Genomic DNA, 16515 nt, shown 5'->3' with positions numbered 1-16515 from the left:
ACCTTTTCTGAGTCATATTCAAATTGCTGTTATGGAAACACAGAGTCCACAACAGTAAAATGATACCAAACATGTCTTTGTCCACATGCTATTCCCTACTTTCCAGGTTTCAGTGTTACTATTGTATTAGTTACTGATCCCCATGAGGAAATAGTTTGACAGGTGACTATAAAGGACAGTGCTACTATGTGGTTCCAATGGTACCTTAACATGTAACCAGGAAGAACCGAGTCAAACCGTTGATCCTGTGTTTCATGGACAACTGTCCCATATTAAACCTGTGCTCACAGTGATAACCAAACCCTGAACCAATAGAATTATATGTCTAATTGTATTATATTAATGAAATAGTCCACGTAAGAAACTGTCAGGATGTTCATCCGTGTTATCCAGCTAGTGATGAAGTAAATAGACCTGCTGAGGTAAAGAGAAAGGGACCCACATTCGATCTTTGTGGGACCCCTGTTGCACGGCTCCGTGGTTAAGATGCCAGTCCTCTCCATGTCAGAGCAACCTGTCAACCTGTCTAACGCAAACAGGTGCAAAAGCAAAGAACACCTACCCTTGAGGGAAAGGCGATGTGGGGACTCACAGTGTCAACACCAAAGCCAAAGAGCAAACGCCTTTGTTAAATGAGACATAAGCCAAAAGCAAACAACACGTTAATTTGGCCACTTGATTTTACCATATTGTACAATATCGATTCACAGTCCATGTTTTTTGTTTCAGAGTCATCCACAGTGTACTGTACCCAAGCAGCTGACCGGGTCATGCAGGCACTTGCTGTAGGAAAGCTGCTCTATCTCGTCCAACCTGTTTCTTTCAATGTGCTGCTAGAGTTCAAGCATTTTAATATGTCATCAAGAATGTTATATTGACATAATATATGTTCACTGAAATTCTTGATGTGTGTATCTTCTTTTCGAATGTCTGTGACACTGAAAAACATTGTCGCTGCCCTTACCAAGTGAAATCCTTTCAGTTGTTCTCCAGCAAGTGACAAACAGCTAATTAATTAGCAGGTAGACATAATGGAAGCTAAAGGCCAGGGGGTATTTTTTTTATGGTGGAGGTCAGAAACAGAGTTAAAAGGAGAGTAAATATTAGCTGTATATTCATCAGGTGGCTATAAAAAAATGACATTAGATTAATGAAATCGCTGCTTTGTGATGTCATTATTGTGATTACAGCTAGTTTCTGCTGCCCCCAAGTGGCCCAAAAGATCAGCTGTTGCAGGTTTAAATGTTGAAAGGTCTAAAAATGACTAGTGCCTGTTTAGTATTAGTTGCCAGCTCTGTGGTGCCTTTCATCATTATTAAAGTACAGTCCTTACTTCCCTCCACCGGTGCAATCACATCCTAAGGCTGTCCATGTAAAAGAAAAAAAAGGACTCGTCAGGTTGGGCGGCCTTCTCCCACTGCTCCAAGATACACTTCCAACTCTTTAGTGCATTGGCCGTGTGCAGTCACTTGTGCCACTGTAACCTCTTTATCAGTTTGTTGCAGACAGGGTAGCATTCATGAGCCGGCCACCACTTTTTTTTCCCCTTCCAGTCATCATGATTTTAACCCTTGACAAGGCTGCTCAGGTCTTAAAACCTGTATATTTCTCCCACGTCCAACATGCTGACGACAGAGACCAGGCTCACTTACTGCACTTACATTATAAATGAAAATGGGCACTACATGTTCTTCTACCTCACCATTCTTAAAGGTCAGCCTAAAGCAAGATCCAGAACTGTCACATTGATCACATCGAAACATATGACGTGATAAACAAAAACCTGGAAACAATCTCCTGGTAAAGTATTATTTGCTTAATCGATCTCATTTCAACCTGCTCCAAAAATGTTGACAAAAAAAACATGTCAGTGTGAAGTCAAAACAGAGTCTTTCTGAATGTTTCAGCCAAAGTACAGACATATTTAAGGACCCAAGAAGAAAATCATACTTCTTTATTGAACTCAGTGTATGTTCATACGATGTGATGAGTTGTACCTCACCAAACATGACAAGACAGCACTGAAAATGGAGTTACAAGAGTGGTGTCTCACAGTGGGGATGCTGTACTGAGACAGTGGCACTGCGTGGACAAACAAGAACAGGAAGTGGTGCAGACTGTGAAAGCAAAATACAATAGTACACTAGTACATTTAGACGTGTGTTTTGGCAGTACCTCTCACCACCGAATGAGATGTCAATATTACTTATTGTTAAAGCATCACCGTGCAGAGTTCTACAGCTCCAGTACCGCAGTTCACTTTGGTTCAAAGTGTCCACCAACAGGCGGACGTGGACTATGGAAAGATTCTAGTTTACAGAGTGATTCCAGTGATTGAAATTTAAGGACTATTGTTTCTTAATATTATTATTATTCCCTGATGTGAGACAGAAAGGAGACGACTGCAGAGACTTGAGGGTGATGAGGAGGAAGTAAGACATCTTTACAGCTGCATTAAAGACGTAACAATATATACAAATTTACATTTAGGAAAATAGTTTCTTGTATCAGTCCATATCATTCCAACAACTTCCTTCACAGCCTTTTGTATGTACAATATGATACACGTAAGGATTCTGCATATTTTACAGGACTTTTCACTAGAAAACAGTCCACATTTATGTAGTATCTCCACCAGGCTGCACCTTTCAGGCAGTATAAAAAGATAACAAAAAATGAAATCACATTTTTTTGCATTTTATGTATAAAAACCATGATGCATGAACACAAATTAGTCCTCACAGAATATAGTATATTAGCAGATAGCATAGTCAACCTCTCACCATACATGTATAAAGATGTTCAGCCTGAACCTCAAATGTTCAGACATTTGTTCTCAGTTTTTTTTTGCTGCTTTTGTTCGGTGCCTGCCATGTGAATGGTTTTCTTGCAGTACCAAACCATGGCCACAGGGTGACGCTGTGTGAAGCAGAGGTGCTGAATGTAGAAGTTCAGGTGGAGAGGGAGTGGGAGGAGGAGGCTTGGGGCACAGGGCTTGGGCTAGGAGAGGGCACTGATTTGGGGGACGGGCTCGGCTCACAGCTCCTGGGCTCCGCTTTGTCCTCTTCTTTGCTGCCTGCTTTACTTTTTCCCCCTCCAGCTCCATGTCCCTCCAGTCCCTCAGAGTTCTCCAGCATCTCCTGGATGAGAGGAGGCATGGAGCCAGGTATCTCCATTTTCAGCGTGATCACTCGGTCTGCTCCTGTTGGGCAAAGTTAAACAGGTTGTTAAGGATTTGAACAAGGAGCTGCCTCCACTTTGCAGCAAAAAATATTTCTGTTAAAAAAAACACAACAACTGCAGAGCAGTGAGTATGACACAAGAAAATGGAAATGATACTGATATCACAACATCAATTAATAAAAAAAAACAAAACAGCTTCTCTCTGCAGCTGAAGCAACTATTTTAAAACTCTACTAATCTGTGCTGTCACACACACATCAGCATCTCTGTGTGTACGTGTGTGTCTCACCCTTCACACTGATGCTCCTGAGGTCAGTAATCTTCATCAGTATCTTGGGGAACATGCAGGGTTTATCAGGCCTCCTCCTCCTCACATAGAGCTACACACATAACGACAGCAAGGACAAGTTTGAGACTTTGAATAAAAATGTCATCCAATAAGTTTCACCAACATGTGAAATAGAAGCTGACAGTCTACACTACAGGCACATCTTGATTCTTTCACTTCTGATCCATTTTGCTGATGTACTGAGTGACAGACTGTTCAAGTACCACTAAAAAGTAGAAATATACTAATAATGCTGAACGCATCCCTCACAAAAGGTGATACATCCCATCAAACAAACATTATAATTGGATGTCAAACCTTCAAGGCCTCCAGCATTGGCTCTTGAAGAATGTCCACCTTCTCTGCCTCCTCCAGATCCTGACGGTCTACACACAGACACAGAGGAAAAAAACACACACATAATGATACACAAAGCACAAATCCACAAAATATAATTAATATGTGAACAGAGAAGACAAGCTCTGTCATTCCTATTTATGTCAAGGGTATGTGAACACACCACCATGACCACCAACCACAGAATTATTAAAGCAACTCTGCATAGTCAGAGTTTTCTTGCCCTGATTGTTTTACTTCATTCTGCTGAGCTACCTAGTACAGTACCTCCACAGAGCAGACAGATGGCGCTGAGTAATCCCGTCTCTGCGTCGTCCATCTCCAGAGGGAGCAGCTGGTTGGCGAAGGAGAAGACCAGGTCTGTGAGAGGTCCAAAGCCAGCGTTGTGCATCTGCGTGCGGTTCAGAGTCAAACCATCAGAGAAGGTCATGGTGTCCTGGTCTGGGGTGTAGCGAGTGCAGATCCTCAGAATCTAGGAAACAGGGATGGAGACAGATGAAGGCTTTTTATACACAACATGCTGAAGAGGTACAACAGCTCCATGCGTTTTCTTTAGCGCTATTAGATCCTGAGGAATAAACTCACCAGTATGTCGAGGCAGGCAGCTTTCAGCAGGGTGATCTGATCAGCGATGGTTAGCGTCGTAAAGCCTGGCAGCTGCTTGGCGAACTCCACTGTCTTAATGATGCACTTGGTCGACAGTTCACTGAACTTGTCCCAAAGACTGACGTCCAGTGCGACGCGGTGTTCTGAGCTGTTGCTCTGGGGTCACGTGAGGAAAGAAGGAGAACTTGACGTCGATCCCCAATATTTGACTTTAAGTTCATTCTTTTTGAGAATTTGTAAGCCCGTATGCTGTGGTGTGTGTGTGTGTGTGTGTGTGTGTGTGTGTGAGTACCGTGGTGTATTTTCCCAGCTGACAGAGGGAGGGAAACGTGTCCTGATGGGCCCGGCGAACTCGTTCAATCATCTCCTCGGTGTCTGGTGACAGGACGTAGATCTCCACCTCCCCCAGCCTCTTCTCCTCCTTCTTCTTCTTTGTTCTGTCATTTCGCACCACTGATGGAAGTGAACATGGGAGGATTTAGCTCTGTAATTTACACTGAACACTCAATATCTTAAATCAGCTAAAAGGAGGGAGCTCCTTCCTGACAGAAGTTGTAAATCACCACTTAAGGAGGCTTTATTTGTCACGGGGAGTTTACTCAGCCTGTTGTACCATAAGCCATTTTTATTCTCCCTGCTACTGTACGCTTGAGGGTGGCTGGCAGTCAAACTCCACTGACTTCAGGATTATTTAACAATAACACCTTGTACTTTAAATACTGTACACACACACACACACACACACACACACACACACCACCAGAGGGAGACAAATGTCAAGCTAAGGTGACTTATTTTCGTACTTTAAGGCTTTTAGAAGCTCATCCTTTTCCACACTTTACTCCACACACACACACATTTACACAAAGATAATGGAACTGCGTCTTTGTACGGTACTCACACTCCTTGGACATGCCAACGTCGAGGCATTTCTGCAGTCGACATGACTGACACCGGTTCCTCGTCACCTTGTTTATGACACAGACTTTGTCTCGGTGGCATGTGTACACCATGTTCTTCTGGATGCTCCTCCGAAAGAAACCCTGACACAAAGAAATGAAGGAGATGATCAGAACTTAAAAACGGGGACAGATGATGTACTAGAACCACTGTCAATTACTACCACAAATACTGAACGAGCATGCTCTCTACATAAAACATGTTAAGTATTTTTCTTTGACCAAAAACTGGCTGATCTCATTGACGACAGCTGGACTTTACTACTAACAAACAAAAGCCCAGAGGAATGTTGCATGCTCAGTTGTGCTCTTTTTGTGGTTTTTAGGTGTATGATGAGATGAACCAAAGTTACAGATCAATGGGGACATGTAAAGGTCACGACTTTCTCACTGATACATTGTGCAAACAGCTGGCAGTCTCACACTTTCTGCACTGCTATTCCATTCATCTGTAGCATGTTGTGTTTAACTGATGCATATGTTCAGCTGCCTACCTTGCAGCCCTCACAGGCACTGACTCCGTAATGGTATCCTGAAGATTTGTCCTGACACACAAAGCACGGCTTGTAGATGCGGGGCGGAGGAGGAGGTGAGTGGGGGCTGGGCACGAGGAGATCGTCTCCTGAACTTGTGCTCTCAGTCTCTATAGCTGCAGGAGGACACAGAGGGAGGAAAGACAGATTTACATCTGGTCATGCTGTAATTAAAACGAACAGAGAGCTGTTAGTCCCATCAGCTGTATCATAAATAAGCTTAATTCTTCTCTGGAGTTAACCAGTTACTTCTAAACCATGCTGACCAACTAAGAGATGTTCAGTGGTGGACAGAGCTTTACTCTTGTTTTTGCAACCCAGTGCAAGACACGGATTATCTCATTATCTGTCCACTAAAACAACCACAACGATCGACCATAGTGTCCACTTGGTCCAGCACCATGTTTGAAGAAAAATAAATGACTAAAAAACAGATAGTTATATATAGTTATATTACAAATGCAATAGTCTAGGTTAGTGCAAAAGACAGAATCTCAGTAAGCAAGGTCAAAAACGTTGGATTTAAGAGGTTGAGTAAAGCTTATGATATCTTCACATCACAAAGGAAACTTTAATCTTTACAGAAATAGTGATTTGATTTATATAGCAGTAGATATCAATGCTGACTGATTCATACTTTACTGTGATCATTTTTCTCTATATTGCCAAGCCTTAGTTGCTAGTAATTACTTTACTTGTGGTGATACAAGGAAGATTCATATCTGTAACTTATCTAAAGATGGGAAGATTGTAAACTGGGTAAACTATAAAAAACTGTAACAACATCCAGCTACAGTTCAGTGACTGATCACACCCAGTGTCTTCAAACTGACAAACAGAAATCACAACTTCTTTGTCACTTCAGAGTAAATGACACCTGAATCTAAAAGATACTTGAAGATCCCATCTCTCTCACGGTGGCGTCTCCTACAAATTAATAGCGGCTTCCTGATGCCTGCAGATTTGATACAACAGCCCGAAAATCTGGTTTTACTTGTTGTAAGAGGACCTATCATTTGGCTAAGTTATGAAAGTAACACTGTGTCCCATGATGTGTGAGCTGACTGTGAGCTTCTACCATGGTGTGCTGTGTTCAGGGACAGTACAGAGTGCAGGTTGTCTGTGTTTTGAACCTGCTTTTCCTAATTTTATGAGAATTACTTCTGAAATTATTTTTGAACTAATGAACGAAAGACCTTTGAAAAGGTGAATACAATGGGTTTGTAAGTGCTTATTTCTTCTGTTAGGTGATGACATAGCGTTACACAGAGGTCACCCCACCCAAAAGCCCCATCTGATTTTAGATATTGGAGTTTTTTTAAAAGATTGCTCAAAAGAGGGGAGTCAGGCCTCACTGGAATCTGACTCACGCCAACAGGAGAAATGTCACAGACTCCCGTTTGGAGATGCGTCATTTCTTTACTTTAACAGGTTCTAATGTGGCCAGAAGAAAAAGAAACTGTGTTTAGCGGAAACAGTTGATTATACATCTGTGTGCTCAATGGGACCACAAATGGTAATCTGATCTAAGGTCAGATCTGTAGTCAGGAATGAATCAAGAATGATTTGGTGTGGTGAATGTTAAGCATAAGATCTGGTGGTTTTGGTCTTTGTCTGAAACTGATTGTGTCAAACTATGGTTTCCTATTGTGCTTCCTGAAATTCTTCGCCTACCTATTTTACTGACAGTAAAATTAACTACAGTGGTTCAATTCTAACGTTGAGTGTGTATCCAGGCTCTGTCGGAGCCGCTGTTTTGTTTTTGCTCAGAGACCTGACAAAGACACACTGTGACACATTTTAAGGTCCTGACCCTTTAGATTAAAAAAACCCTCTCTAACCTAACGCACACACAGACACTTCTCCCCTCCCCCTGATTTAGTAGCCATACCAAACATTCCTCTATGGAGGATTCTACTCCCCTCTACAGCTCTGCTCTGTTTACATAGACAGGGAGAAAGATTGAGAAAAATAAAGATCCTCCACCTCCTCCTCTGCCATCATACCATCCCTCCATCTCTCCCTCTCTCCTCTGTTTGTTTTTGCTCTCTTCTCACTGACACACTAGCCAACAGCTCCCTAAAGCAAAGTCTGACCTCCTTTAAACCTTTCTCTGTCCTTTTTCCCTCTCTTGCCTCCTATTTCCAAGTGAGTGTTTCTTACTCTCTTTTAATCAGAGTGTTTGTGAATGTCTTTTTATCGCTTCCTGCTTACGTTATGTGTACAGGACCTAACGCTGAAGGTAACGTGTCCAAACCAAATGCACGTTTTCTTGTCTTGCTGTCTCAATTCGGACACAGACATTCTGGTTAAGGTTGAGAGGAGGCACACGGCTGCAATCGTTAGTACTTTGTTACTGTGGCATTTACTACGTCTGAGCTCTGTTTAACAATCAACCAAAGGATAAAGCCCTATAACTCCCTAGCCTGTTCTTTAATAGCGGGTCAACATTACACACGATGCTGTCGACATTTATTATCAGCTTGGACATTATTTTTGATTTTTCCCACATCTCTAATTGTTGTTCATTTACACTGCATGTGCTTCATAACGTTTCATGACATTGCAGCTTATTTATCTGTCATGGCTGAAATTAGTAATGTAAAAATGTTTGTTTTGCTTGCACACATGCAGAAACGACGTGCGACTGAATTTAGTATGAACTCACACAGTCCAAACCTGACCTGAGCCAGTGCAGAATGTTTTTCTAGGACTCTGAGGAAGACATACTTTGAGTGGCTGGAGAATTTGACTGCTCCAGCTGTCTGTTTGTTTGGTTTAGTCTTATTTTGAATTGCAATTATGTCTGTTTAACCTGACGTTTGACCTACCTGACTAAACCTGACCTCAGCCTCTAGGTTGTTTTAGGTAACAACCCTCTAGAATAATAATAGTGTCGAGGGTATTAGTAACCACAGGCCTATGATAAAATTTGTAATGTTTAATTTCCCAAAAATAGAGCATTTAGATTTCACAGACGATGCAAAAACACATCAGTGTGGTTTTATTAAAATCTGAATCGAATGGGGTGCCAACCTCAAAGACGTGCCAACTACTGCAACTCTGTCCTGTAACATTTGTTAACCAAATTATGTATGAACCTTCAGACATCCTGCCTCGATAAAAAAAGAAAAGAAAGAATGACAGTGACCTGTGTATGTCTAGCTGCCTGACATTGAATAACTATGCTGGTTCTTACACAGACAGGAGGACAGGTAGTGCAGGTGGAGGATGACAAAAGGAGCACCTGGAAAGAGGACAGGACAGAGAGGAAAGGAGAGTGGAGACATTTATTACTACAGACAAGATGGCCTCCATAGCAACAGGTCAGTATGTGGTGATTCTAAACGACCTCAAATACACTTTACCGCAGTTTCTTGTTGCTCATTGGCAGACACACATGCCCACACAAAATACCTGTAATAAGCTTATTGAATCATAGCACATACATCAAACGGCTAATATTATTAGCTTGGGAGATGTAGTTCTAGAGAGCTGCACCGTATTACCATGACGGTCATAAATGTATATAAAGTACAAATCAATTGACATCATAAAAAAATTATGATGTATTAAAAAAGAAGCTTCAGGGGAAAAAAGGTGAATATTAGAAATATACTGAACAGCTTTGGGCACATTTTAATGTATTGGTATTGGCTAAAACAAGCCTGATCAAATGTCAGTCCTTTTATTACTCTGCTGTTTTGTCTACCCCTGCCTGCAACCCTCTGTCTGTTCTAACAGTTGGACTCCACGGTGCAGCGTTTCACTGCATACGTGAGGGAAAATGAGACGGTTCCAAAACAATGATTAATCTGTTACCGGATCTTATATCTCTCTCCTCTCTTTCTTTATAGTAAACAGCACTTTGCAAAACGTTCAGGTATGACAAAGATCACCAGCAGCCGGTCATATGTTGATGTTGCTAATAACTATAGTTTTTTTTATTTTAACATTTATTTATTCAGGCTAGATTCACTGGGAGACTACTTCCAAAAAAGGCTCTGCTGGAGCAGTTGGCATCTACAGCTTTACCCAAGGGCACCACAGTGGTGTTGCTGTCTCAGATCCAGACTGGTTGGTCTGGAGGACTAGATGGGTGACATTTCAGTCACAAGCTCACTTTGTGTTAGTTCTGAAACAAAGGTGGTTAGGACATTTAGGTATGGATTAATGTTCGGGGGGGACCTTTGATTAGTCTGGGAAAAGGGCCACCCCCTCTGCACGTGCCTGCTGCTGTGCAATCAGTGTTTTCATATTTCCCAACACCAACAGAGTCACAGTCATCTCTAATAAAACCATCAGCTGACTGCCCCACATTCATCTCAGAGCTCTTACACTTTGATTCATATCATCAGTCAGGACCTTTGGTATTTGGATCAAGTAGCTTGTGAAGAAAGCGATGTGCTATGTTTAGTAGTCATTTCAGTGTGTCAGATGCATACATATTTAATCAACACGGCATCTTCAGCTGCTCTATATACAATTTTACTAGTCTATGTGTGCTGACAATCTTTTTACAGTTGTACAGCATTTGGCTGACAGTGGCAACATGATGCACTTTACCCAGCAACTTCTTAACTGAATGGTTGTTCATTAGTGACAACTGCATAACCTAACGTGAGTAGCAATGTCACGTTGACCTCTAAATAGTGACATCTGCATAACCTAACACGAGTAGCAATGTCACGTTGACCTCTAAATACAGCGGTCAGTAGTGGCTAAAGAAGCTGTACACTGTTGTTTGCTAATCATATGAATTCGATCACTGTTTGGCACATTCTGCCAACCTCTGTGTGACTGAACCCACACTCACTCGCAACTACACATTTTTTTTTTTTTAGAATATTAGCAGCGTGTGCTTCCTTCTTCATTTTAATGTGTCTTTTAAAATGCAAAGGTGTAATGTGAGAAGAAATTCCTCTGTAGTCAAACAAAACCCACAAGTACACACACACACACACACACACACACACACACACACACAGAAATATAGACATTCATTTGATATAAACAGTGACATGCAAACATTCACCTCCTCCCCTTTTCTCACACCCAGGTCAAACTTGGTCAGTATCCTACCCTCATATTCCCAGACTAATTGTGAGTATGTGTGTCTCCAACAGAGAGAGCGAGGTCATTCAGTGCAGAGAAGTGATGACTGGGCAGCTGACACAGGAAAGAAAGAGGCAGATAGAAGGAGAAATAAAGAGCGGTGACTCACTTCCCAACTGTCAGTGAGTCACTGCTTTGGATCACACCCAAATACAGACACACAGATACACACACACACACACACACACACACACACACACACACACACACACACACACACACACACACACACACACACAAATACAGAGGAGCCACTCTCCCAGTCACTGCTTATATGTTGTTGGAGAAGTCCCTGTGTCTGTGTACGACCTTTAACCTTTGAACCAGTTTGACACCGTCCAGTCCACACAGGCACAAAGACGCAAACAAAGACACAGGGTGAGGAGATAAGGGGCAATTCGGCCTTTACAGCTTTAATTTACGACCCCTCGCGCCTCTCTGCTCTGTGTCTCCCTTTGCCTTTGTTTCTCAGAGGCGGACCACAGTTCACTTTACACTCTCTCTCTCTTTATGACTTTAACATGGTTGTGCAAGGGCCATGTCACTGTGACATCACCCCCTCATCACCCTTGGGTTATTGTCTTACTTTGAGGTTGACTATCTCTAAAATGTGACACAGTGGAGAGGCACTCTCAGCTCACGGCAAGGTGGTTCTAGGTCAACACAATCACTATTTTCTCTGACCTGTTTCCCCATTAGATATGCTGTGTGTCATATATAACATGTAAATAGCCAATCAACACTGTTCTCTGTATTTACATGAGAGACATGGGAAGTAAGAGCATAGAGGTGCATCCCCGAGGTTGGAAAGATTTTTTTCATGAGTAAAAATGCACTCTACTTCTGAAGTCGCTGCTATATTCCTCATAATCATTATGTTTCTATGCTGATATTATCCAGTTTCATTTTTTGTAAGTTTAAATTATTCTGCTGAAAATACCTAACTTGTTATGACCAACTGTCTGTAGCTGTGGTTTGAGTGGTCACGGCTGCCAAAGGAAGACTCATCCTCAATAGCAGTCTTACCTAAAGGCCTTAAAAAATATAAAAGCACCAAACGTACTGCACAAATTCTCACCATTGTTGTCTTCCTTTTTTCCACTCACACAATGCGGAGAGTCTGAAAGTGTCACAGCCACCCAATAAAAAAAAATTATAAACCAACAACAACAACAACAACAACAAAAAAAAAAAAAAAAAAAAAAAAAAAAACCATCAAGCTTAGCATCATATTGCTAAAGCCTGAGGTGATGTCTTGTTTTGTCCAAACAACAGTTTAAAATCATCATCATCATCATCTCACTGTCATATAAGATGAAGAAATAAAAAACTGGTTTAAGAAGGTGAACCTATATAAAGTTACTTGGAAAAGGACTCTAATTGATTAATCATTTATCAACACAGTTCCAGATTAATTCCTGGCAGTAGTCTGATGACATTTCCGCCAACTGTTTACAACGAAAAGCTATAAATATCGAGCTGTGGTCGTAACGCTATTTGCACATTAAAGGAATGTGTCACTTTAAATTTATTTACCTGCAACATCATTTTCAAAGGTAGTGAGGCTTAAAGTAATACACAGGTACCAGCAGAAAATTCTTACTTTAATTTTCCTTTAATCTGTCCACGCTCTGCTTGTACCTGCTCTGAATACAGAGATTACACAAATAATTCACCGTCATATGAATGGACATGTGATTGTGGCACAAGTAAAGATTTATATTTAATCAGTCAACCATTTTTTGCTGAATTGGTGAAGGGTTTAAACAGAAAAAAATAGAGGGACCTTATGGATATTTCTTTTTGATATCCTCTTTAAAGGCTGTAAAAAGCTAACAGGTAAGCTGCTCATACTGCTGTGTGCACTGCTGTAAAACAATCCTCAGACACTTTTATGTCGTACATCCTACTAAAACACGACTCAAACTGCCAAAAAGATAATGACCAAGCCTTCGAATAAAGCATTACCAATGTAAGTGTGCCTGAACTCAACAGGATAATATTCTGAATATTACCATTTTTCATATTTTCATAAAACTCTCAGAGCGCATTTAGATCCCCAATAGATTAAATTTGTCGCAGTCTCCAGTGGAATCTTTTGTTCAGTCTCTCATCATTCAGTTGTAGCCAGTGGGAAACCTGCTGTTCATGGTTTCGAGTGTGGATAGATTTGATCTAATCAATGATCACTAGTGCGCGCAGTTATCCCCACTGATTAAATTCATGGTTTCTAATCCACTTCGCAACTGGTCTAGAAAAACTGATATAACTGGACAACCCTACCCAGGATTACAGCATCCAGTTTCACAATAGAGTTCAAATATTACTCATTTGATCCTGACTGTTCAGCGACATGTAGGAGCTCAGGATGAGCTAGATTTGGTAGGAAGCTGTGACCAACTGAGGTCACTCGAATTGCTCCATTCAAAACATAAACCAATACCCTGTGGTTTCACAACACACACACATGATGAACACACAGCTGAGTTGATAACGCGATGCAAAAGCACTTTAACACTCATCATAACACTGCTGAATGTGGTGGGTTGTATTAAAGTTGATGCAAAATAACATCAACTGCCAGATGTATAGGGTGGCCTTAAACAACATGGGACAAACTGCACAAATTATTAAGTATGCCAAATCTTGACCAACACACAGACTGCATCAGCAAAGAGGAAGAGCTACCACAAACCAAATGTCAAGAAACCAAATACCCACCTCTAGAGCTCCGGTGGTGTAGTCACTTATCAGTCCTCTATGATCTACTGATATTACTCTTATACATCTAAACGCTCTCACAGTGCAGTTAACCATAATGTTCAGAAGTAGTAAAACCATTTGGTGTAGACACCATCTAGCAAATGTGGAACAAGCTCATAAATATTGTAAGGAATCAACTAATAGTGTAGGAAAGGAAACATGCTGAGGAGTCCAGTAAAGTGAAGAACACTTCAAACCACAGTGTGTTCATTTCTATTTCATTTCCCATCTAGGTAACAGGAGACTCCAAAAGAGGCGGTGGGGCACCTGATACTAGAAGAAGGGGCTGGCATGGCTCCCACTTGGCACCAACTCCACAAGCTGACAACGAATAGCCTGTTAAAGCATAAGCACAAGGCTGAGAGCGCCTGCAGCCCCTTGTCAGCTCCTGAACAATTCAATTATCTACACCGAGCCGGCTAACCGTGCTGGGCCCTGCAGTTGTTTTGTTTCCCCGTGCAATAAGGGAATTCATGTTAGGATGGGGACTTACAGTGGCTGGATCCGCTCCACTGCCTCCCGGTCAGCAAGGATCCCCCGAACGGACGCTGGAGTCCTCCCACGCCGGATAGGAGCCCCTTCTCCGGCCCGAGCCCCGGGGGTCTGTGGTAGTAGTCCATGCTCAGAAAAGAGCCCGGGCTGGGGCTGCTGGGGCTCAGACCCACCACATCCACACTTTCGTACATCCTGGAGAGTCGGAGTGGCGTTTGATGTCTTCGTACCAAAGAGAGGAAGAAAAAAAAAAAACAGACGATCAAAGCTGTGGACGGCGGAGAGAGAGAGAGAGAAAGAGGAAGAGTTCACATCTTTGAACAAGACCGATGGGAGAAGGGGGGAGGTGACCGGTCCTAGGCCTCGGACGAGCACAGGCACCTCACTGCCCAACTTAGTCGTGGATTTTCACACGACTGATTCAACTACTTGGACGCTTTCTGTCCTCTTCGCTGTCTCTCTGTCGCAGCTCAAACGCTACAAGTGCCCCCGGCCGTGCTGCGGCTCCTCGTCCGTCTGTAGAGCCGGAGCTCAGTTCACAGCCGCGGCACAGACGCGTGTGTTCGAGTCCATAGTTCCCTCCGGGCAGAAGCCTCCTCCAGCTCCGTGTGTCTTTCTAGAGGCTCAGACCTGTTATGTAATTGTCATGTCGCTTAAACCGTCGTTGCCGCTCGCTCCAACAGTCTGCTCCGAGGTGTAACGACCGCTGACTGTGTGGTTTTCAGTCCGTACATGCTGCGACTCAAAGTAGCCAACACCGAAAAGTAGCGTGTCGACGCTCCGGTCGGTGGGAACACTCCGGTCGGTGGGAACACTCCGGTCGGTGGGAACACTCCGGTCGGTGGGAACACTCCGGTCGGTGGGAACGCTCCGGTCGGTGGGAACACTCCGGTCGGTGGGAACGCTCCGGTCGGTGGGAACGCTCCGGTCGGTGGGAACACTCCGGTCGGTGGGAACGCTCCGGTCGGTGGGAACACTCCGGTCGGTGGGAACACTCCGGTCGGTGGGAACACTCCGGTCGGTGGGAACACTCCGGTCGGTGGGAACGCTCCGGTCGGTGGGAACGCTCCGGTCGGTGGGAACGCTCCGGTCGGTGGGAACACTCCGGTCGGTGGGAACACTCCGGTCGGTGGGAACACTCCGCCGCTGCTGCTCCGGTGTTCACGGAGTCCGGGCGTTCACGACAGACGAACCGTAGCTGTGACTCATGAATGCAGTCACGTAGGACTTTGAACGAGCCGCCGTGTGTCCGGGGCGCAGAACATCCACAGACAGGTCGAGACGGAGAGAGAGGTCCGAGCCAGCGTCTGTGTGTCCTCCTGCTGCGACTAGTTGAGGTCCGACAGCGGCGCAGGCAGCAGCGTCCTGTGGTAACCTCTCACTGTACCCGACGGCCCCGCGCTCTCTCTCTTACTCTCTCTCTCTCTTACTCTCTCTCTTACTCTCTCTCTCTCTCTTACTCTCTCTCTCTTACTCTCTCTCTCTCTCTGCCTCTCTCTCTCTCTCTCTCTGCCTCTCTCTCTTACTCTCTCTTACTCTCTCTCTCTCTCTCTCTGCCTCTCTCTCTGCCTCTCTCTCTTACTCTCTCTCTCTCTCTCTCTGCCTCTCTCTCTTACTCTCTCTCTCTCTCTTACTCTCTCTCTCTTCCCTCTTCTCCTCTTGCCTCTCTCTCTCTCTATCTCTGCCCTCTCTCTCTTCTTTACTCTCTCTTACTTCTTACTCTCTCTCTGCCTCATCTCTCTCTCTCTCTCTGCCTCTCTCTCTCTCTCTCTCTGCTCTCTCTTACTCTCTCTCTGCCCTCTCTCTCTTACTCTCTCTCTCTCTCTCTCTTACTCTCTCTCTCTCTCTCTCTCTCTCTCTCTCTCTCTCTCTATTTAACAGCTGCTTACATTTGAATATAATAATATCTAATATTACAATACATACAGAATAATACCACACTAACAGGTACCATTGTGTTTAATGAGTACATTTGTGGATACTACTTCTAACATCTTACTTTTACTTGTTTTTAATTGTCATATTCTAAATACAATCAATACTGATCTATGACATTTGAATGAAGAATCTTGCCATACAATATGCTTGAAAGCACCTATATGCAGTAGTGGAAATGCACTATGAGAGCACATGGTATTGCCAACCATAACTGTATTGGCTATATTTACAGTTACAGCTC

At 43.2% G+C, this 16515-nt stretch overlaps 1 protein-coding gene across 1 annotated transcript; it reads right to left on the bottom strand.

Moving 5' to 3' along the window:
* Nucleotides 1-1923: 1923 nt before the first annotated feature.
* On the bottom strand, nt 1924-15683 carry LOC113153495 (retinoic acid receptor alpha-B-like). The gene is made up of 9 exons (XM_026347146.1): nt 14338-15683; nt 5928-6082; nt 5376-5517; nt 4767-4927; nt 4454-4630; nt 4136-4340; nt 3830-3897; nt 3473-3563; nt 1924-3202 (listed from the first exon to the last, which is right to left on the bottom strand). The coding sequence occupies exons 1-9, from the start codon at nt 14528-14530 to the stop codon at nt 2952-2954; spliced, it is 1443 nt and encodes a 480-aa protein (XP_026202931.1). The 5' UTR covers nt 14531-15683; the 3' UTR covers nt 1924-2951.
* Nucleotides 15684-16515: the final 832 nt, after the last annotated feature.

The sequence above is a fragment of the Anabas testudineus genome, chromosome 8 (assembly GCF_900324465.2).
Source record: "Anabas testudineus chromosome 8, fAnaTes1.2, whole genome shotgun sequence".
Classification (NCBI taxonomy): Eukaryota; Metazoa; Chordata; class Actinopteri; order Anabantiformes; family Anabantidae; genus Anabas; species Anabas testudineus.
The sequence above is the reverse complement of the archived record's forward strand: the minus strand, read 5'-3'. Positions and strand labels throughout refer to the sequence as shown.